This window comes from Neofelis nebulosa, chromosome 9 (genome assembly GCF_028018385.1).
Source record: "Neofelis nebulosa isolate mNeoNeb1 chromosome 9, mNeoNeb1.pri, whole genome shotgun sequence".
Taxonomy (NCBI): domain Eukaryota; kingdom Metazoa; phylum Chordata; class Mammalia; order Carnivora; family Felidae; genus Neofelis; species Neofelis nebulosa.
Genome location: NC_080790.1, coordinates 99,725,293 through 99,749,172, shown reverse-complemented (window position 1 = coordinate 99,749,172; position 23,880 = coordinate 99,725,293). Strand labels below are relative to the sequence as shown.

Genomic DNA, 23,880 nt, shown 5'->3' with positions numbered 1-23,880 from the left:
GCACGCATATTTTTGTTGTTTTTTAAACAGCACAAACACTAGCAGAACACTATTCTGAATACTGCCATTTTCACTCAACAATATATTCTGGAGAAAATTCAGTACAAATAAAACCACTTCGTTCTTTTTAACAATTCCAATTCACCATACAGTATTCCATATATGTATACATATATATATATACATATATGTAGACAATATTTGAATATTCAAATCATATATCCATATGTATGAATATTCCATAATTTATGTCAGCACTTTCCTAGTAATGGAAATGCAGGGTTTTTTTCTAATCTTCTGTTTTACCAGCAATGCTGCAAACAGCAATCCTATACCACGGTCTACCATGTACATAGGTGTATCAATAAATTCCTCCAAAGGTATTTGTGAGTCATTTATATGTATGTTTTTTGTTTTAACTGCCAACTTCTCCTCCTCAGAGACTGTAGCATTTTTTTTTCATTATTATTTACATTTCAATTTCTATTCAAATGAATGCAACAGCCATAAGTGGTCTTCGTTGGCTCAGTTAAACTTTCAGGCTGACAAGATTACCATGGGCCACACTCCACATGGACAGGACAGCAAGGTCCTCATGAAGTCTCTGCAACAGTCCCCACAGCTGTCAGGAGCTACCATCTGTAGCCCTCTCGAAGGGCTGAGATTGAAACACGCACCTAGGGGGCTCACCTTGGCCTAGAAGCCCCACACCCCGCCAGAGGCAGCATCTCTTGTTCAGGCACACCCTCTAGGGTCCACAAGAGACATCCTCAGTTACAAGAGTCACTGCACTCAGGGAAACCCAAACCTATGGCTTTCCACCCACATTTACAGTTTATATATAGTCCGTCCTAATCCAGATGCAATTCTCCTATTAGCGGCCATTTTTATCATTGGAGATGTTGTCTGGTGATAAAGATGGCCTCCCACTTTTACCCAGATTACGGAGAATAAAGCCAACAAGATAAGCACTAGTAAAGGAAATTCATCCATAGCGGAAAGAAAGGAGTTTTGCTAACACATTACTACAGCACATTATTGCAGCACCTAGCATGCCGTCTTGCACACGGATGGTACTCGACAAATAGTTGCCAGTGAAGAAATGCAGGTGGCAGGCTTTATTATGCCTGCACAGTTTATATGTGGCTGACAATTTTCACAGCAATTAGTGACACCTTTATAACATGGCTAATTTCACCGACTCTGCTATAGGGATTTTTCATCTATACTCAAAGCTGAAACATTCCTACCACATCGTCAACTCAGCAGATAATCACCGACTGAACACATGCGGGTGGGCGGGCTATCATGACCACTAGGCCTTTTGGTAAACCCACCTAAGTCCTCTTAAAGGAAATATCTGGTCAAACTAAACCATTTTCAATTAAATTACTGTTTGCAAGGTGTCCATTTAGAAGAAAGACGTTTGGGACTAAATAATACTCAGGTGAAGTTCATGTGTTAAACCAATGGTAACACGGCATCACAACTGCAGCAGCATCAACTCCACCAACGACATGTATAAGCACCTGTCTCCTCCCACCCGGGCCAATATACTCTGCAATTAAGCATTTTGATCTTTGCCCATCTGATACGTTTTCTAAGAAATGTGAGGTATAATTTACATGCAGCAAAATACACAGCTTAATGACTATGTATCCATATCCGTATATTTTCATCTCACTGTTCTTAATATTTGCATTTACTGTATTTCAAGGGACATTGAATATTTTTTCATAGACTTAGAAACCATTTGAAACTTTTTCCTGTGAACTGTGCTCATATTCTTTATTCACTTTTCGGTCAGCTTGTGATCTTTTCCTTATTTTTTTTTTTAATAGAAGCACTTTTGGGGGCACCTGGATGGCTCAGTCGGTTGAGTGTCAGGTCATGATCTCGCAGTTTGTGGGTTCAAGCCCTGCATCGACTTTACCGCTATTAGCACAGAGCCCGCTTTGGATCCTCTGCCCCCTTCCTCTCTGCCTCTCCCCCACTCACTTGCTCTCTCAAAAATAAATAAAAGTATTAAAAAAAAAAAAAAAGAAGAAGAAGAAGCCCTTTTCACAATAAGGAAACTTGTGGCACAAGTTGGTGATCTATTTCTCCTGGTTTGTACTGATTAGAGCAAATTTTCATGGTGTTATGTAAATATGCTACGTCCTTCCTTACCTTGGTCTACGTGAGCTCTCATGAAATGAGACAGAGGATTACAGCTCCCTGTGGCAAATGTGTTTGGCTCTGTCTCTTGCTATTTCCTATAGTTTTTTGGGGTTTCTTCTTTATAAAAGTTGATATGTTTGGTTTTAATTATGAATTACACTCTTTGCTATAATAAAGTGCTTTTTTGTTTGTTTTAGAGAAAGAGCACATGAATGAGGGGGAGGGGGAAGGGAAGGGGGAGGGAGAGGGAGAGAATCTCAAGCAGGCTCCACACTCAGCACAGAGCCCAAACCAGGGCTAGATCCTATGACCCTGAGATCATGACCTGAGTCGGACATTCAACCTACTGAGCCACCCAGGCGCCCCATAAAGTGCTTTTTTAAGGTATGCATAATATATATAAAATGTAAAAACAACATAATGCTGTTTTTGTACTTCTTCCTTTCCCCTCTGAATTACCTAGTAGGCCTGTGTTCATTCATACAAATATCATAACAGTTTCCGTCTGTGACCCTCCTGGAGATGTGTCTTAAAAGTTTGCACATGATGACATTTCTATTATCTAGCTATCGTTTAAAGTTTCTCTGTGACTCCAGCTATACAGATGAGAAATTCATCCTATTTCCATTTTAGTGTCCTCCTTTGCTTCCCGACTTTTCTGGCTTATTTCATTTCTATATTGTTTAATTTTCTCATCTCCAGATATATCCAAGAGAAAAAGAGTTCACAGACGTTCTCTCTGTCAGCTTTAAAGTAGAATTCTGAAAACATGCTTTAAATATAACAAAAGAGAACGCTTGAAAGGACAAGCGATCAAAATACTCAACTTCATTGATCATCTGAGAAGTGCAAACTAAATCCTTCTGTAACATAACAGTGCATCCGTCAGATGGTCACAATGAAAACTGGACAGAACCCAGTGTGGACAAGGGCCTGCAGCAGCGAGATCAGGCACTTTCGTGTGCTCATGGTAGATGTAAACCAGTACAGGCACTGTAAAAACTGTCTGGCTAAAACTGAGCATATGTACACCTTCCGACCCACCAACTCCACTCTTAAGTATAAACCTAACACAAACGCGTCGGTACATTCGCTAAATGACATGCAGAAGAAAGTCAGCAACAGCACTTATAGCCCCATAAAGGAAACTCCCCAAATGCCCATCAAAATTACACTGGATAAATGAGTTGGGACACACTTGTGTGATGGAATACAATATAGCAGTGAGAATGAATGGATCTACAACTACATGCAACACCATGGATCAATCTCACAAACACGACATTGAATGAAAGAAATGAGACCAAGAGTATATACTACATGATTCCATTTACATAAAGAACAAAAATAGGCAACACTAAAACCTAATCTATGCCCTCAGAAGTCAGGATAATAGTTACTCGTGACAGAAATGGCAGGCAGCACCTGGAAAAGGAATATCAAGGGGGTCTTCCAGGATGCTGGTAATTTATGTTCCTTGATAGGGATGCAGGTTAGATCAGTGGATCCGGCTTGCGAAAATTCAATAATCTGTACACTTACAATATGTAGTTTCCCTGCACATAAATAACTCTTAAATACAGAGTTCATATATATGTATATATACAAACAACTACACATATCTGTGTATTTCTCTGTAGTAGGAGAAACAAATACATATTATATTCTTGTGCTTTATTTACTTTGTACTTTTGAAATTCTGATGCATTTGACATTTTGCACTGGCAAATACAAAAACTTGTTAAAAGGAGTTGATTTTTATTTAGCTGCCCTTAGCCAAATAATGGGACTTTGATTTGAATAACCATCTCAATGAACCATGGCAGCATTTGGAATATTGTAGGAATAGAGCAATGTTACCAGAAAAGAATTATACAGAAGATTTTTAATGGGTACTTAAGAACACCTGCTTATTTTACTGAGCATCACAAATTTAATTAATTTAGGATAAGCCTGTACTGTCCCACAACAATTTATAGTTTCATAGTGTGATAAATTGTTTTAAATTGGACTCCTGTTTTTATTATAGCGTATGAAGTTAACCAAAGAATTTTATCTTCAGTGTGTTCTAAAATAGACTTAACTATCTCTTCCCTCCTCACCCTCACCCACAAAAATACTCCTTCAATTACAGCAGCAGCCCTCGGTCACGAAAGAAGATAAAAGGCAACTGGCTCACACAATACGTCTCAAGACATCCCTCAGACAGAATATGGAAAACTTTTAATAAATTAAACTTTTCTGTCTGTATGATAAGGCTTCCTTCAAGGATTTCCTCAGGTTCATTTAAAAAGGCTCATCTTTCTTTTCCTTCATTGCCACAACTTAGTAAATCATTAAGTACAACAAGTCGCACCAATAATCGTCCAAATACTTCCCCTCACATAGAATAGTGTGGGTGATCCTATCAAATCATCCTTAAGTGTTCACTTTAGATAAATAAAATTTTTATGACACTGAAAAAAAGATCCCATAGGGTGCCTGGGTGTCTCAGTTGGTTAAGTGTCTGACTTCAGCCTAGGTCATGATCTCGCCATTCCTGAGTTCGAGCCCCGCGTCAGGCTCTCTGCTGACAGCTCAGAGCCTGGAGCCCTGTTTCAGATTCTGTGTCTCCCTTTCTCTCTGCTCCTCCCCTACTCATACTCATACTCATTCTCATTCTCTCTCTCTCTCTCTCTCTCTCTCTCTCTCTCAAAAATTAAGAAACAAACAAACAACAACAAAAGAAAAGAAAAAAAGATCCCAATAGCATGGTATACAAATTAAAATGACTATCATGTCCTAAGTCAGGGGAGCCTGATAATATCATATACAGCTGGGCTATTCATTCTGGCAACTTGCCTTCACACACAGGAAAGGTCCACATCAAAAAGTAAAATATATGTGGAATGTTTTGTTTTGTTTTGTTTTGTTTTGTTTGAGAGAGAGAAAACATGCGCCAGTGGGGTAAGGGCAGAGGGAGAGAGAAAGAATCTTAAGCAGGTTCCACGCTCAGTGCAGAGCCTGATGTGGGGCTGGATCCCACAATCCTGGGATCATGACCTGAGCAGAAATCAAGAGTCGGTTGCTCAACCACCCGACTGAGCCCCCCAGGTGCCCCTATGTGGAGATATTTTTAAGTGCAATGAAGAATTCCTACTCAAATGCTGTCTGCCATCAGACGGGAATAAACTGTCAGGTACATTTCAGGATGCAGGAAACTCAGTGAGGTTTTCATTCTGCCAATAGTTTTATGGGTCAAACCACTTATGGTATGTCAGGGGCTTCAAGGGCCATACATTTCTAGATGAAAAGCTGCTCTAGAGAGGGCACTCTGCATCTAAAGAAAAGCATTTTTTTTTTCAAATAATACATTTAAGACATCCATGTATGGGTTAGGAAAATGGGAAGAAATGTATCTTTGTTTATTTCTAACTCAAATCTAAGTCCAATATTTTAAAAAGCTATCCCTGATTTTCTTTCAAGGGTGGACTTTCTTTACAACAGTATCTAAAACCCATCAGAACCTAAGTCACACTATTCATTAAAGAACAAACATAACTCTGTATGCACACTACACAGATAAGCAAGTTTACTGTGAAAAAACAAGGACAAAGGCCCTTCACTGGAATCCCAAAACATCCCGAGGTGAAGCCATTTGGACAGTCAAGCAAGGCCTCAAGGACATCATCTCAGCCAGTTACAGGTGTGTCACACATGTCACTGTATCACCATAACCACCTCTGTAATGGGCAACACAAAATAGATTCAGAAAGGTCTTCAAACAAGTCTTTCATTCTGTAAAAGTACATTTTCAAACCATAAAATGCATGGGTAGAATTTTAAATCTTACTCCAAGCACCTCAATTTCCTTCCACTAATGGAGATTATGCGGCTAATCCTATTGCATGCTAAATTTCCATCCATAATTGATAACTATTAGATACTTAATCATTTCAGGCTTCGTGGATGAAATCTTACACACAGAGCCCATAATGAATGCAAAGGCCAAGGTGAGGGTAATGTAAAGGAGACTGGCTAACTCATTCAAAGCTTTACCTAGCACTTATTTACTCAAATCAATACAACGAGTGCGATAATTGTCTCATTAAGATCTAGAAATAGATGTCATTACTCAAAGAAAATTATCCATAAATCTCAGAAAAACCCAACCTGATTCCCTTGAGCAAGCAGCGTTTTCAGTCTGGCTATTTCAGCACGCAGCTCACGGATGAGTTTGACGTTGGCGTCCTCATTAATAGTAGGCTTGTTGATGATGTTTTTGGCTCTATTTGCATAGCGAAGAGTACTTAGGGTTTCTCCATAATTGACATCAGCAGGTGAAATGGCTGTGAAGAATGAATTCAAAAAATAATTTATCCAGCACTCCGTGTTTCATTTAACACAAAGTTGGTTTGTAATTTAAAAGTCAGATTAACCCCGGGTCATTGGATAGACTAAATATTCATTGCCATGGTAATGAATATTAAAAATTATCTAAGATTTATAGGAAAGGTGCTCACTATACCAAATTAAATGTCATTTTGCTCCTCTTAAGTCTAGAATCAGCTAGCTATCTAACCAACTCTAAAATGAGATATGAGACTTTCCACCGTGCTTTAAGTAAGGAGTTTTCTCTGTTGAAAATATAGGAAGAAGATTTTAAGACTATTTGTACTTCTCAATACTACATAGAAATTAAAATACTTTTAAAAGTTCCGGCAAAGTCTACCACCTGCAAAAATCCATGGTATTATTACTTTTCAAAAGAGTCAGTAGATGAGTGAATTCTTCTCCTCTAAAGCTTTGGTTAACCACCCCACTGAACCCCCACCACAGCCTTTAGGGTTCAAGTAACTAGATAGTTGTATCTGGGGTACATACCCTAGGTTAGATCCCTTTTCTCTACCATAATGCATGGCCTGGGGAATGGGGGAGACACAGAGACAAGAAGGGAAGAGGAGAAAAGGCAAAAGAAAGTGGGGTTAAAAGTTTTTGAGTTCTTCTAAGCAACTGTCTCCCCTTTGTACATCTTTTTCTGTTACACTTCTTCCAGTGAGTGAAAATGCAGGAGCATTTGCACAACACATGGCAAGTTTATCTAACTAGGAAACAGGAAAGAGAGTTAATGATATGATAGTGTAGACAGGGATCACAGCGATTTTCTTCAAGATAGAAAAACTATTATCTTTTTTTTAAGATTAAAAAAAAAGGCACTATTTCCTAACGAGATGCTTTAAACTTACACATCTACAGTTAGTTCACATAAAACACTATATGCTGAGGACAAGAACTTGAAATTCTTACTGGCGATCATGATGGTTTTAGAGTTCCCGCCAAGGCTATCTTTCAACAGCCAAGTCAAAACAGAATCTCTGTAAGGCACGAAAACTTGTTTCTTCTTCACAAGAGGGTTTGCCGCGTCCTGAGATAAATCGGCTGCACGAAGGAAGAAGAAAAAGAAGAAGAAGAAAAAAAAAAAAAAAAAAGAGTAAAGTTTTTTCTCTAATTTGGCTTCAGAAAACCTTGAGGCTATCCTCTCAGACTGTAACACAAACATTATACATAATTGCTTTGTGCTAATACAGTACCACGAAGAGTAAGAGGGGCAGGGGACAAGCAGAAACCCACCTAAGGCAGAAATGACATTTCCCAGAGTCACGAGGGATTTGTTAATATTCCCCCCTTCCTTCAGTCTGACCCCAGTGGCACCGGTGGCATCCGCTCGCTCACTTCCAGCAAGATCGACTAGGTGGATCTTACTCACGGTTTCACACGGCATTTCAGAATCAAATTTTGCCTGTAGCAAAATATAAAAGCAAAATTGAAGAGGTGTAAAGAGCCCTGATGTTGTCTGTGATACAAATTCTAATTATTTTCCACTTCTCACTGTGATGTCTCGGGGTAGGGTTTGGGGTTTTTTTGTTTTTTGTTTTTAATTTTGTTGTTTCGTTGGCCTTCTTACTGGTTATAGAAACTTCCAAATGAAACTGAATACACCAGAAGTCTACCATATGTAATTCTTAAACTTTCTGAAGATATCTGTTCCATTACTCAAATCACTCGGTCATTCTCAACAAAGGCTTACTAAGTCTGACTGTAGTAGAACAGGACACAAGTCACTGTGGGCACTCAACAAAGAAAATGGAAGTAAATAAATAAGTAGTTTTGTTCTCATCTAGAGTCTTCAGCATTCCAAGCACAATGGCTCTCCAAAATACGATAAATGTAGACAGTTATTAAAAGACCATTTGACCATTATTCAATGTCAAAACTTGTTTCACAAATTATAAAACACTGAAAACCTTAAATAGTGTATTCCTTGCTTCTGAATTCTACCAAAATCTTACCTTCCCGACGACTTTTAACCTACATTTAACAGTCTGAGCCAAAATGCCAAAAAGAAATTACCATATTTTGATAGAAATGTAAGCCTCTTAGAAACCAGAGGTGGCCATATCCTAACTCACATTAACCAGAAAGAAGGAGAAAATCCAAAAAACTACAGTAAATCATAAGCAAAGATGTAACAAAAGGTAAAGATGTGGAGCATTTATTAGGAGTTGTTCTGACTGATTTTTGAGAATTTTTTTTATTTTCTTGGTTCTGGGATTCCCCTCCTGAATAAAATACTATTTTTTGTATCTGATATGTTCAATGGCTAACATAGGCCAGGACATCCCCAAACTCCTAACACACGCTTAAGTCCCGAGAGGACCCTACGTGTTTGCATTCATCTGTTCTACTGGCCTAGGTCTTAAACTATTTACCTTCAGTAATTCCACACACAGTCACAACACACCTCACCTCATAATCAGAATAGTTCTTACACTGGTACCTAAAAACGTTGGTTGCCTTTTAATATCATTCAAATAATCATAATCAACATTGTGGGGCGAGTGCCATGGAGCGATAATGTACCACAATGAGTTACTCACCTTGGCCTCCAGCTGGTCTGACTTGCAATCCATTATCTCCCACAGAGCTCACAACACTGTAAACTTTTGCTTAATTATGCAAAAAGCAAGTTTTTTCTGTCTAGAACAGGGCTGAGGCCTGCTAACTATTTCTTGAGGGTACACATCTGGACATTTCAAATGACGGTGCCTGTAACCACGGAGAAACTGCACACAACACATGTTCGTCTCTAATTAACAAGGAGATGACAGGCCGTCACCTTTGCCTGCTGCTGCTCCTGGTTCAACAATGATCGGTCCTCAGCTGGTGCTAATCACCAAGTAAAGACCTCGAGGATGGAGCCAGCCGGCCCCCCAGCTGTCCTCACCTGAGTGAACTTGATGGTGAAGATGGCATGAGACCTGCTACTGACGTCGTTCATCCCAGTCGCTGCTGTGGTTCGGTTGATATTTCCTGCATCCATGAGTTCTTCCACATCACCGTAATTCTGTACTAAATGTTTGGATAAATCTGGGAAACAAGCAGAGGGCGGGGGGCTGAAGAAATCTCCCTAATATATGATAAACAGAATAAGAAATTTACCCCTAGGAAATAACACACAACTGTACAAATTTGCTGACTTGTTTAAAGATCTTGCTTGTTCCTACGGTGTGGCAGTTTATAACACAGACTCGGGGATCAAGTCCTACTCTGCTGCTTACCAGTGGACTTACATGGTTATGCACAAGTCACTTAACCTCGCTGAGCCCCAGTCACCTCTGATAACGTGTACCTATCACATAGGGTATTTATGATAAACGTTAGCTATTATCATCGACCTCATGAGCATTAGTTATAGCAAGGGAAACGTAAACACTAGCTTCGTGCAAAACCTGAGAGCATTTTTTTTAATCCTTTAAAAAACGTGTCATTCATTTTGTGGGAACATTCATATGTTTCTAAAATCAAAAGCTATGAAAGATATACTGTGTAAAGGGTTTCCCACCACCCATCCTAAACCCACTTCTCACTTCCCTGTGTCAGACAACCCAATGTAATTAGTTCCTCCATACTCTTCTAAAAATAACCCATAGATATGCAGGCAATTACATACATGGGTGTGTGTGTGTGTGTGTATGTGTGTGTGCGCATAATTCCATTTGTATCCTGCTTTTTTCTATGTAATAATATACTGAAGAATATTCTGTATCAGTTAAGGTGATTTCTTCACTCATTTGTATGACTGCAAAGTGTTCAACTGTATGCATGCACCATAACCAATTTTAACCAGTCTCCTGTTGAAACTATAGATGTTGTTTACATTCTATTCGCAATTACAAGTCACGCCGACACAAATAATCTTGTACATAGGTCTTTTCAGATATGTGTGAATATTTCTGCACAAAAAAAATTCTTAAGAGGCAGAAGTTCTGGATCAAAGCACATTTGAAATTTTGGTGGATATTGCAAACACCGTCCTCCATAGAAGGCAATTTACACCCAGCAGCAGCAATGGATGAGACTGTCTATCACCCAACACTGTCTTAGGCTTACTTACATCTGCCAGGGATAGGTAAGAAATGGTATCTTGAAGACTTTTTTATTTTGCTTTTCTCTGATTATGAGTGAGGCTAAGCATTCTTTCCTTCATTTAAAAATCATCCATATTCCCATTTCTGTGAAGTCTATTCACATCTTTTGTTCATTTGTCTACTTGGTTGTTGAGTCTGTTGTTATTGGGTTATGGAATCTCTTCATTATTGGGAAATTAGTCCTTTGTCTGGAACTTGGATGGAAAAGATTTTTCCTACTTTTCAAGTTGTCTTTTTACCTTGCTGACTGCATTTCTGCCAAATTTTTATTCTGTTCTGTTTGCTTGTTTTTTACCATTTCAAATTTAACACTTATTTTATGGTTTCTAGGTTTTAAGTAAATTTTTTAAAAGACTTCCTTTCTGCAAATTTCTGAAAGAAAAAATTAACCCACAGTTTCTTGTAGCCATTTTATTGGCTATTGAAAGTAGTCACTTTCAATATTAAAATATTTTTTCCATTTGCCATTTATCCTGGTACAAAAGCTGAGTTCTGATGCCAATTTACTTTTTTTTCCTCCCAGACAGCTTAACCACCAATATTTGTCCAATGTTTGAACATCAGATTTATTAGAAACTAAATCCCCATAAGTATCTACATCATATTCTGGATGTTTTCCTCTGTCTGATTATTCTGTCTCCTCATAAGCCAGCTTTATAATATGTTTTAACATCTGATAAGACAATTAAAGGGAAGCATGAAGGCACAGTTAGCCTAAAAGCTATTAACAATAATAGCTATTCTACGCTCCACAAAACAAATACATAGTTATGCACCTTACTTTGGGCATAAAAGGCAAAATTTTCATTGGAAATTTAATAAAATGCAGATGGGGCCTGTTAATACACCTGATGTCACCAGGTGAAAAAGACAACCAAAACAGGAACACCTTTAAGCCCATGACCAGTTCTCAGCCTTGCCTCCAACGAGACGCAAATGCAGGACAACAGCCACAGGAAAGCACGTCTGTGATTCCTACAGGCCAGCCACAACTCAACGCCTATGCCAGGAAGTTGAGAGGAGCCAGCCTATTCATAAATAATTAGCAGGGGCCAGCCCTTCCCCCACCATTACTTGTGACGTTCCTCACAAGTGTCTGTGACGCAGCTAGTGTGTCACAACACAAATGCCAAGGACCGCAGCACAGGAAACTCTGTCAACGCTCTTCTCTCAAGGTGAGAGGTCTTATAATCTCCATACAGTCATAAGCCACCATTAAGGTCAGTAAAAATATACCGCTAAGACACAATGCCCCTTAAAGAGGCAGCCTATAGGGTTGGTTATCTTGCCTGAGAACAGGAAAACAAGTTTCCAGAGAGTTCTTATTCTGGAAGCCAGAGGAAATCTATTGGCAAGCCCACAAAATCAGTGAATGCTCAATGAAGTATAAATTCTTACTAGTGATAGCTGTAGTGACGGCACATGTCATCTTTGCTATAATAAAATGCCAAAGATAAATCTTTTGCATATCGCCATTATCTCACATTTCCCCCTGAAACTACTGTTCTTACGGAAATTCCCAAGAAGAACAGAGCTGTGAGATACTTGCTCTTACCCTCCACATAAGGTCCTTCTTTTGGATGCTCTCGGACTCTTAAATTGAAGGTTTTGGATGACTTCCGCCTAAGTAGATCTCGCACACGTTCATTATAAATTTCTAAGTAGCTAAAAATTTTAAATAGGATTGAATTCAGTGAAATAATTTCAGACAGTAATAACAACAAAACAACAACAATAACAGCTGCAACATACCTTTATAGACAGTAACCATATCTATCAGGTACCATGCTTAGCACTTTAAGTGGATTACTTCATTTAATCCCTACAACAGTCCACAAGTAGGTACTGCTATTATCCCCATTTTACAGGTTACATAGTGGAGGTGTAGAGTGTTTTAAACAACCGTTCAAGGCTACACAGCCACTGAGAGGTTGGGCCAGCCAGAAAGACCTCTGATCGCCGTGTCTGTCCTCAAACCCAATGATGAGACTGGTTCCCCACAAAGGTTTTATTTCAAGGAGGAAGAAGACTCCTCATCCATCCAGATTTATTTTAAGATTAGGTGTACAGTGATCCTACCAACACAAAGAATAACACAAACCTTATTTAGCTAAAAGAATAAGGCAAGTGAATGGGATACACACTTCTAAGTCGAAAGCTCGCTCTCTTTCAGATAAACATCCTAAGTTAGAGTTTCTGACCTAAAGGGATTTTTTTTTTTTTTTTTTTTTTTTTTTTTTGCCAGCCTCCCAAATCCTAATCCAAATTGCACCCAAGAAAGTCACTGAAAACAGACGTGTTTTAAGCTTTACTTCCAGCTCCGATAGTACAGGAGGGGAAAAGGTAGCCTCTCCCTTCAGGAATCCGCAGGCCTTATCTTTTATCTACTGCTCGAGCCTAGAGAGAAGCTACAACCAAGCTCACATATTCAGTTACTCAGGCCACGGGCCCTACCTGACTTCAGTTCGAAAAGATGCTTCATCCCATCTGGTGGTTTCATTTATTTGACTGAAGAGCCCTTCACAAATCCGAGGTATTAAGCCAGAATCGCCCTGCAGTAAAAGAGGAATGTCACAGCTGTCACTTGAAATAAAAGCAACTGATGGCTGAATCTGCAATTTGCCAGAGTGGATTCAGACTCAAGGGGCCTGCATGTCAACCCCAGGCCTACCACTGCAGGCCCCTGACACACCATCTACCCCCTCGGGACTGCTTCCCATCCTCTGAAATGAAAGGATGAAGCTTTCTAGCTTCTACATGCTGGGTCTACGGTAATGTACAGCTATCAGCTGTTAATCAGTTGAATCCTGGCTTGAAAACAGATCTGTTCCTTAACTTTTAAACAAGATGGTCTACAGCTGTAGAATAAATGTGGAAAAGCTCATAAGGTCAAATGACCAAAGAAGGTGAAATATATGCTGGGCAGAAAAGAAAAATACCTATGAAATCTTCGTAAGCAGTCAAAGTAGCTGATAAGTCTTAAAATTTAGGTGACAGGACCACATTAAAACATGTAGTGTATCCCTCCTTTGATGCACTAATCCCTACACTGGCCTTCCTAGACAGATTTTAATAACATCATATTACTTATACAATGTGGGCATCTTCAGGAATATTCATGTTTCAGCCAGCATTAACAAGCGACAAACCTCAGAACGATGCTAAAGATGAGGCCAAGTATTCTCGCCAGGAAACCAAAACTTCAGAGCTTCAGTGTTTCCCTCCAAAGACCCTCTCTACCTTCACCCAACATTCCCCCAACCCCAGCAAAAAAATAAAAGAATTAGTGGGGCGCCTGCATGGCTCAGTCGGTTGATCATCCGACTTCAGCTCAGGTCATGATCTCACGGTTTGTGGGTTCGTGAGTTCGAGCCCCACATCAGGCTCTGTGCTGACTGCTCAGAGCCTGAGGCCTGCTTCGGATTCTGTATCTCCCTCTCTCTCTGCCCCTCCCCTGCCCATGCTCTGTCTCTCTCTCTCTCAAAAATAAATAAACATTAAAAAGAAAAATTAAAAAAAAAAAGAAAAGAATTATCTTTACAGCTTTAAGAGATTTTTTTCCCTCATACCATTAAGTTGGTACCAATTCTTATCAAGGAAAACTGGGCTTTTCACCATATTTTTTGTTCATCCTTTAAAAAACAAAATAAAAAGGAAGACCCAAACAGTACTCAACCGAAAGGTCAGAGTAAAACAGGTGTAATTTAGGAGTACTTTATGAATGTTTAACTTAGGCAAAATAGCTACTAACAAATCAACATGTAAATTTCATTTTTTTTACAGAAGGTTTTTTCTTTTCTTTTTCTTTTTTTCTTTTTTTTTTTTTTTTGTAAAGGCACAGTGGGAAACTCAGAAGGGAGAAGTAATGATAAAAGGAAATGTGAAACTCCTGACCCTAACTGTTTACTCGCCTATTTATTCTTCCGTTCTGTTCAGCATTGAGGATTCACAAGACAGCATCCATCTACTTCCGTAAAGGAAAAGGCTGAATTTAAGAAGCCAGGTCACAGGCACTCAAATACTTTCATCTGGAAAGACCCACCCTCCTTTAGGAATGCACTGCCACTACCTTCCATGAGCCACCAAACTTGCAGCACTAAAGACACCACGTGTCTGCCAGCAGGAAGCCCTGTGACCCCCTGCTCGCACCTCCACACCTAGAACTGGCCACAGGTCTGACAGGCAGTGAAGAGAGTTTTTACTGGGACATAAGTAGAACACACAAACACTACCTAGATCTGGAGAAAACACAGAACGAGATAAAGTTCCTGCAATAATGTATAGCTTTTACTTTTCCATATTTTGGGGTAAGTATAACTTTAATGTCTGTTAGTTTATACAGCATAACTACTAACCTCTACATACTCTGTAATTACATAGACTCCATACAAACCACATAATTCTCTTTTGATGTATATGCTGGAGTTATGTAGTACCTTCCCACCAGAGAGTTAGATTTTCTTTTTTTTTTTTTTTACATTTTTCTTGGGGAAAATATGTTTTGAATAATTTTAAAAAGAACAGAGTTCAGTAATTTTATTCAAACTGTTGTGTTGGCAGAAAAGAAGAATAAATTACTTGTGGGCCCAGCATACTTTTTTGATAAGATTATAAAGCCTTTAAAAACGGAAAATGAACTGAGACTTGCATCCATTATTCATGCTTATAAACTTAAAACTATTTCTAATTTAAAATCTCTCAAAGGAAATTTAGTCCAACTTATTACTGAGTTTTATCTTATTGCTAAAGAATGATCAGAACATGAAAAGCAAGTTAGTACAGACCAAGTAGATAAAAGAGATAATTCTATCAGTCCAAAGAGAGATAATAAGAAATTTTCTTCCCACAGTGTAAAACAACGTACAGAATTTCCCATCATAGTGTATGACTTTCCCGATCCAGTTTGCCCATATGCAAAGACACAAGCATTATAACCTTCAAATGCAGACTTCACGACATCTGTGCCGAGGGTGTTGAAAACCTGAAAGCAGGAAAAAAAAAAACACAAAAGACACAATTACCATAGATTTTAGTAAGAACCCCTTTAATGTTGACAAATATTCTTGAATGCTACTTTCGTCTTGCAAGTATTACACCACATAAATAAAATCATCGCACAACTATTAACAACAGAGTATGTATGTACCTCAGTTTTTAATCAAAAGGAAACTTTTTAAGGAAGAAAAAAGCAACCCCATCCTTTTTCCTACTTAACAAAAAATTCCTGAATGTAAACAAGGCAAAATGACAGTCATGTCTAAGAAGCAAAGATGCTTTTAAAGCATGATGATTTACCATTTCAGAATTAAATAAACTTACAAAGTTATGCATTCTATCAGAGCTTCCAGAAGCTAAATATTCAAAACCTAAAAATCACTGCAGCCAGAAGTTATTGCCCAAAGCATGCCAAATCAATACTGTCATTTGAAGAGTCCGGCTATTCATCAAAATAAGTCTCAGAAGGTTGAGTGATGGGTGGGTGTGAATGAGGCTGGGAAGGCCGGGCTCCCCTGAGTTAGAGTCCAGATGCTTTCTCCTATTTGAATATTGGCCTCGGATGGAGAAGGCAGGGACAGGAGCTGTGTGGGGTCTGGGGTTGTGCCTACACTGGCCTGAGACCGTGTCTGATGCACCACTCAGCTGCAGTGGGACACTCTGGGAAATGAAACAGGATGAAGGACAAATACTTCGCCCAGACAACTGATGTCAGTGAGGCCAATCGACATGTGTGGCCATCCTGAGTACACCCAGTTGGGAAGGGGACCAACCAAAGCTGTCCAAACCCCACAAACCTTCACGTTGCCCCTTTCCCCTGTCAGAGAGGAAGCATGATCGGGTTCTTAGAGCCAGGAAAAAGTGAGGCACTGTTTTGTGGAGTCACCACAGTCCAAGGTGGGAGCCTCATTAACCCCTCAGGCATGTTTAGTCTGTGTGAGTGACGCTGAATAGGCTGAACTTGAGACCCATCATCTCCCCTTCAGGGTTCTAAGCCCTGCAGCCAGAACACCCATCCTTAGACAAGGCTGACAAACACTAGGCCCCTCAACCTCAGCTCCACATAAACTATCCCTGCTACTAACACAGCTTATCATCCAAGGACAAAATATAAACACAGTCAACTGGACTTTAGCTTTCTTCAGGTACCATCTTGCCGCCATCTTGCTTGGACTTTTTTTCCTCAGTTTCTCGGTCAAAGATTTCCAAACTATCATTTCAATCGAGTCACTTCCAAAATGACCAGTCTCATTCATACCTTTAATTTGTATCCATTTCAGCTCTAAGAGTGGATATTTTCTAGTCCTATTCTCAAATTCTGATGACTTATTCAACTCTCAATGGTAATAGCAGGTCACAAGGAGTTCACATATTCGTCCTCATAAAATGCTACAGGGTGAGTAAGCATCACTTAGATCCATTTCTCAGGGGGAGAAGTGAGATGAGTGAACATACACAGTGAGTGGCAGAGATGGGATTTGCACCTGGGTATTTCTGACCCCAAAGCCTGTGCTAAACCCTTCAGTGTCCTCCTCCCACACCCTCAACATCAAGCATGAGGCCCCAGTCCTCCCTGAAAGGACCTCCTCCCACAAACCACGAAGAGGCAGAAGACAGGAATCCCAGGGAGGCTCAGGGCTCCAGACTACCTGTCTAAAATCAGTTTTCACCATGGTATATGGAACATGAGGAAAAACTCTAAATATTTCTTCAATTCTCTTTGATTAAGCAAAAAATAAAAATCATACATCATTTTTACCCTATCATGGGGTGCCACTGGATAGGAAGTACAGCCTTCCATAAAGTTCTCAAAGAATAAAAAAAGGATCTTCTGGGGCGCCTGGATGGCGCAGTCGGTTAAGCGTCTGACTTCAGCCAGGTCACGATCTCGCGGTCCGTGAGTTCGAGCCCCGCGTCAGGCTCTGGGCTGATGGCTCGGAGCCTGGAGCCTGTTTCCGATTCTGTGTCTCCCTCTCTCTCTGCCCCTCCCCCGTTCATGCTCTGTCTCTCTCTGTCCCAAAAATAAATAAAAAAAAAAAAAACGTTGAAAAAAAAAAAAAAAGGATCTTCTGTAATACCTTTGTCTGAGGCTAAAACAAACTCATTGAAAATATATTTAAACCAAACCCCAACGTTTTCAAAATAAAATTCTTTCCCAGGATTAAAAATCCCACCCACCAGGCTGCCTATGTGGCTCAGTCGGTTAAGTGTCAGATTTTGGCTACGTCATGATCTCACATTTGGTGAGTTCAAACCTCGCATAGGGCTCTCTGAGGTCAGCGTGGAGCCTGCTTTGGATCTTCTGTCTCCCTCCCTCTCTGCCCCTCCCCTGCTCACACTCTCCTGCGCTCTCTCTGTCTCAGAAATAAACATTAAAAAGAAATGTTTATAAAAAAATCCCACACACCATTTTACTATTACCTATTTCTCCAGAAAGCCAACTCAGCTGGATTTCTCCAACAGATCTGGGGGCCTGGAACAGGAGGAGGAGGGTCCTGGTGCTGGTGAACATGACTGCAAAACAGGCCTAGAATATGCAGGTCTGGATGCACCGAGACCCAGGCCGGGCTCAGTCTCAGCTTCAAGTAACCCACCCAAAATTGTCCCAGGACCCAGAGAAGCAGCGGGACACTGTCCACATCTTTGGGGTTCTTGGCAAGGAAAACAGGCTACCCCAGTGCAGCTCCCAGGAAGGACCTGTTTAGCATCAATATCAAACCAAAGTGGAGAGGGAGTGGCTGCATTGTGAGACCAAGCTCTCCTCTCCTCCACTGGCACTGGCGACCGGCATCAAAACCCGGCTGAGATCCTCACCTGGCCAGGTGACCCAAATAGCTGCATATCTGAGCACAGATTTTCAAGTGGATTTCCAGAGCGATCCAAGGCATCCCAGGGCCTCAACTGAGGGGAACTGCCCACAAGAGGGCACTGTTAAAACAAAAGACTCACCCATTCAGCTTGTCAACTGGGAGATCTTAGGTTTCAAGTTTCTCCAGGGTTGAATCAAGGAGATCAAAGCCTCCCTTTGGAGTTTTGAAGAACCATTAAGAAAATCAGACCTTATTTAATGGTCTTTAATTTATGTGAATACAGACTTAAATTGTCCAGTGATTTTTTTTTTCCAAATCTAAAATTAATTTGTAAGGAAGAAATATTACTGGTCATCTTACTTGCTATTTAACAGTAAGGGAAACTTAGGTTGAACTCTAGTAATAGGCATGATATATTTCCTCAAGATGCCCCTCTATCCAGATGAGAAGGATAAAAAGGAGGAGGAAGAGAAGACCAACATCATGCTAAGCTTGCATCTTCCCCTGTTTATGCAGGGGTACAACCTGACAGCTCAAATCCTGGGCCAGAGATGACAGCATGAAAACTTTAATCAGTAATCAAAATTGAAGCTATTTTTAACATTAGGGGTAAGGGAAGATTACCCTTCTCTTTAATAGAGTTTTAAAAAATAGGTATTTTCCTGTATCTATGCTGATTTTATTAACATGTGCTTCTGCTAGAAAGTAGTACTGTATTTACTAATACATCACCACACTTTTTTAGTTTTGTAATTTAGTGGAACAATCTCAGGTTATTTATATAGTCGAAAAATGCAAAACACCTGAGAAGAGACGCTACCCATCACTCGAAGCATGGAAATTATCCCTATCAGAAGCTTTGCACAAACTAAAACTATTCTTAAACTCTAAGCATTTATTTTTAACTTCCAAAAGAGCTAAACTTGTTACTCTTTCCCTGATCTTGACTCTTGTAGAACCAGGAAATGTCATCTGTTCCCATAAATTAACCACCATCTGTAAACGACTTCTGTCAGTCAGCAAATGTTTACCGAGCATCTCCAGTGTGCCAGGTCCTGCTGTCACACACTGCTCTGCTCCTCCCCCCATGGACTTTCCCTCAGCACAGCCCTCTGTCCCCAAAAGGCCTCAAATTCAGGTTAAATAAGGAGGAAAATCCAACCGTTTGCTGTGTAAGTTAGACATGGAAACCTTCCTGGCTCTTCATCCATCATCTCTTGAGGACATTCTGAAGACTGTGGAATGAATTGGCTTTACCCTGAACAAATTCCCTCACACCAGCCACTTCATTTTTATTCCTGCATTAAAGCCCAAATCTGGATTCCAATACCTATAATATTCTATTCCTCACCAGACTCCTAGCTGCCAATGTTGATTAATCCAGTTACCTCAACAGCAAAGTTATCTGCGCTGCTGTGAAACAGAAAACCACAGGCCCAAAATGGAGTCACTTATGCTAGGCCAAGTCACCAAACTGGGGTTCAATACCTAACCTAATTGCAGTTTCAACCTCCCCCAGATATGCAGTCTCAACTGGTCGGTCAGGAATTTTCTGATCAGCACCAATGAGGTCATCTCCCACATGGGCCCTCTCCATCCCCCAGAGGAAGATGAGGTGATCCACTTAAACAACACCCTCTACTCTTCTGCCTAAGGGAAGATGACCTTGCCTGAAACAATCTTTTCTTGTGCTACTTGTCCCACCCTGTTCCTGCCTATAAAATCCTTCCATCTTGTACAGCTCTTCAAAGCTCCTTTCTACTTGCTGAATGGGATGCTGCAGGATTCATGAATCGATGAATAAAGCCAATTTGATTTTCAAATTTACTCGGTTGAATTTTGTTCTTTAACACTCCTCACTCATTTATTCATCAATAAGGCTGCCCTATTCATCTATCATTTAGAACAAACCAACCTTATGCCCTGAAGACCCTCCAGTGGCATCTCCCCTGCCCTACACATCAGCCCCAGGATCTCATCTCGGCTACTATTAAGTCCATTAGGTGTATGGACTTGAGCACATTATTTAAGCTCAGAGTCTCTTCGACAAAGAAAAATGGAGCTAAAGTGAAATCTGGCCTTCTGAGAATGAAGTGAGACAAGTACATGAGTGCGAAGCAGAGTTTCAGACACCAACACAAACTCAAGCAACATTAGTTCCTGGCCCCTCTTTCATCCCAAGCAGCTAATCGTTCTTTATGGCTCTCAATCTTATTGCTGTCATCCTTTCAATTTTTGCCCTGATGCTGAATCCACACATTCTGGATACAAACACTCCAATCTTCTCCTTTGAATAATTTCTCTAAATTGTCTATCCTAACTCCAACATTTACATTGCCTCTGTAAGCCGACCTCTTCCACAAACCATGTGCTTAACCAATGCTAAGTTCTCCAATGTCGAGGTGTGCAAATCTGCTAAAAAATGCAGTTTGGCTCAGTGGGTCTGGAATTGGTACAGATTTTGCATTTTTAACATGCTCTAGGCAATGCAGTGGTTCTGGAACATGGACACACCAAGTTGCAAGCAACTAGACAATAATACCACTTTAAGATGCCACCACATGGATTATAACCCAGGGTAGGCAAGACAGGAATCCTTATCTTAGTTGTAACACATGCAGTCCTAAAGCAATATATTTGAAGAAGTTGTTAAGAAGCCAGGAAGAAGCCCATATTCCTCCCCTTGTACCGATGCTTCCCCATAGCTCTGCTCTGTTTAAACACCCAACTGGTCCCACCCAGGGAAATCCCCTTAGTCTGCTCACATGCAGCATCAATATGCAATGGTCTCCTGGGAGGATCTCCGAGTCTGTTCTTCTATGCCATGTCACATCCACATTTTAGACCATAAAACCCTACAGCACCGGTTTCTTGGACAAATTACAGCTACATTCTAGATTCTAGAAAAATTCTGAACAAAATGCCCATTCCTTCTAGAACCCTTCTTTTGAGAATCCTAAAATGGTCCACAGGAAGTGGGGCTTTGGTCTGAAATCTAACTTCCAGAGCCCTGCATCACAGCAGGACTCAGAGCTGAGCGGCTTATTTGCTGGGCTTAGCAATATACAAACGGCGCTCCCCAAATGCTTTATTTGCACAGCTCCTTCAAAACGGTAGTCCTTTCCAAGTTTGGGGGTGGGAGGGTGGGGGGAAGTTATGATCATCATGCTTAGAAGTGAAAAACAAAATCAACTTTTTGGGGACTGAATTCTTCTCAGGCTTAATGGCGCTATGTAACAAAGCTAAGTTAGCAGAGGTAGATTTTACATAAATTATATTGAGAAAAAATCAGCAAGATGTTTTATAGAGTTTTAGGATGGGCACTTTTTTCCTCAATATGGAAATAAATCAAAATAAAGATTATGAAAATATCATACCATCTCTTGTGAGACATAATCTGGACTTTTCGTATCAGCAGAATAAAAAGAGAAGTCATAGGTGAAGGTCTTCGTCCGTTCTCTTCCTGAGTCCCCGGTCCCTCCTTCTGGTATCTAGACAGGATTGTGATAATAATGTAAAGAGCACTGCTAGCTAAATGATCTATCCAATTCAAGAAAAAGAAAAATCCATTAAAAATGTATAATGATCACTTGACTAAAAAAGCATTTAGTTCCTCCTGAACACCCTCCTAAATACATAGGGAGAGAGAGAGGGTAGGAGGGGGTAAGGTTGGAAGGAAGGGAGGGGAGGGGAAGGATGAGGTGGGGGGGAGAGAGAGAGATCCTAAATTCCTCCCAGCAATCCAGGCTATGATATGACCCAAGGCTTCTTTTCTGGACTTCTTATTATGATTATCTTATATGAAGCCAACACTCTGGCCAAACTCTTATTTCTTTCCTGGCTTCAATTCTTTTTACTGTTCCCTCCAACCAAAACCAACAGAGTCAGGGTCTACAGAACTCCAAGGGGTGCCATTCACATAGATGGTGATGTGACTAGAGCCCCCTAGAGTTGTGCAGCTTTGTGGCCCCACTGTAAACTCCAGGTGGGATGCTTCCTGTCCCATGAAGCTTCCCTTGGGCACTACAACCAGAAGTAATTGCTCCCACCTCCGAGAGGCTAGATTCTCCCAGGACATATTCTGAGTTTACTGCAGATATTTGCATGTATCTTGTCTACCTTGCTATATACCTAAATTGAGCCAAAAACCATGTTTAAAAATCATCATAAGCCACCAATGCTTTACACAGTTCCCTGGACACATGCTGAAAAAATTTAATGAGCATCATATTTTCCAATATAATTCAGACTCTATAAATACACAATTTCTACGGTTCTTATTAAAATGTTAAAAATCTGAACATCTGTTTTTGTTAAATCGGACAAGGAAATGTTTGTAAAACTCAAAAGGCACCAGAACAATCAAGGAAAATAGATTCCATAATGCACAAAGAAGAGAAGCATCCAAAGCCAAGGGTCTCTTTGCTCTGTTCCAGTAAATATAATTTTTTAAAGATTAAACTTGTACCAAAGCATGGTGAGAAGACAGATACATGAAGCAAAGCAAAGCAAAGGTAACTAACAGGAGGTGATGGTCAAGTGATGACAGGCAGAAATACAAGTAGATGTGGTAGGTCAAAGGAGGGCAAGCCAGGTGGGGCCAGACAGAGCTAGAAGGTACCAGGATTGTGCTCAGAGGAGAAAGAAAGACATTCCACTGGAGAATGCCTGGGGCAAAGGGACACGGAGCCTCAAAGAAAGCCTATCAAATTATCTAGAGCATGACCCAATTGGAAGAGAGGAGCATTCCCCAGCTTCTATCACTGGAGATCAAGTAGACTACTTTAAGATTCCAAAGTATCTCGTCCCTTGAGCCACAAAATTAACAGAAATCCAACTAGAGATTGATCTGCACTTGGCCATGGAGCAGCAGGCCTCCGAAACCCCAACCTGTAAGTTAATGACAAATTTGGGAGGACAAAGGGGCAGAGTCCACCAAGCACATGATTTACTATTATTAATTTTACACTCATATCTCCTACCAAGTGAAAAGTATTCACAATTCTTAACAAATTCACTGACCAAAGGAAAAAATAGGATATTGTAAGTGCAAAAGGAAGAAATATGCCATCCTAGAAAATTCTGGGTTTTTCCAACTTTTTCAAAACTTTTGTTTTTAATTTTTTTTTTTTTTAACATTTATTTATTTTTGAGACAGAGAGAGACAGAGCATGAATGGGGGAGGGTCAGAGAGAGGGAGACACAGAATCTGAAACAGGCTCCAGGCTCTGAGCCTTCAGCACAGAGCCTGACGTGGGGCTCGAACTCACGGACCGTGAGATCATGACCTGAGCCGAAGTCGGCCGCTTAACTGACTGAGCCACCCAGGCGCCCCATCAAAACTCTTTATATTTTTTTTTTAATGTTTATTTATTTTTGAGAGACAGAGACAGAGTGTGAGCAGGGGTGGGGCAGAGAAAGGGAGACACAGAGTCCAAAGCAGGCTC

The 23,880-nt window shown here is 40.3% G+C and overlaps 1 protein-coding gene across 13 annotated transcripts in view; it reads right to left on the bottom strand.

Annotated features, from left to right (window-relative positions):
- The window catches only part of KIF16B (kinesin family member 16B), a 292,229-nt gene that overhangs the window by 227,761 nt on the left and 40,588 nt on the right, over window positions 1-23,880 (bottom strand). For 12 of the 13 annotated variants that reach the window (XR_009248807.1, XR_009248808.1, XR_009248802.1 and 9 more), the window contains 8 exons: window positions 21,811-21,924; window positions 15,493-15,609; window positions 13,083-13,180; window positions 12,184-12,293; window positions 9,425-9,567; window positions 7,771-7,939; window positions 7,447-7,578; window positions 6,313-6,488 (listed from right to left, as the gene is read on the bottom strand). Coding sequence is in view for 7 of the 13 variants with exons in the window: in XM_058684831.1 (XP_058540814.1) it covers window positions 6,313-6,488; window positions 7,447-7,578; window positions 7,771-7,939; window positions 9,425-9,567; window positions 12,184-12,293; window positions 13,083-13,180; window positions 15,493-15,609; window positions 21,811-21,924 (1,059 nt within the window). In the remaining 6 variants the exon portion in view is untranslated. Of the gene's footprint in view, window positions 1-6,312; window positions 6,489-7,446; window positions 7,579-7,770; window positions 7,940-9,424; window positions 9,568-12,183; window positions 12,294-13,082; window positions 13,181-15,492; window positions 15,610-21,198; window positions 21,407-21,810; window positions 21,925-23,880 lie in introns of those variants that run through there. The other variant, XR_009248805.1, reaches the window with a different exon arrangement.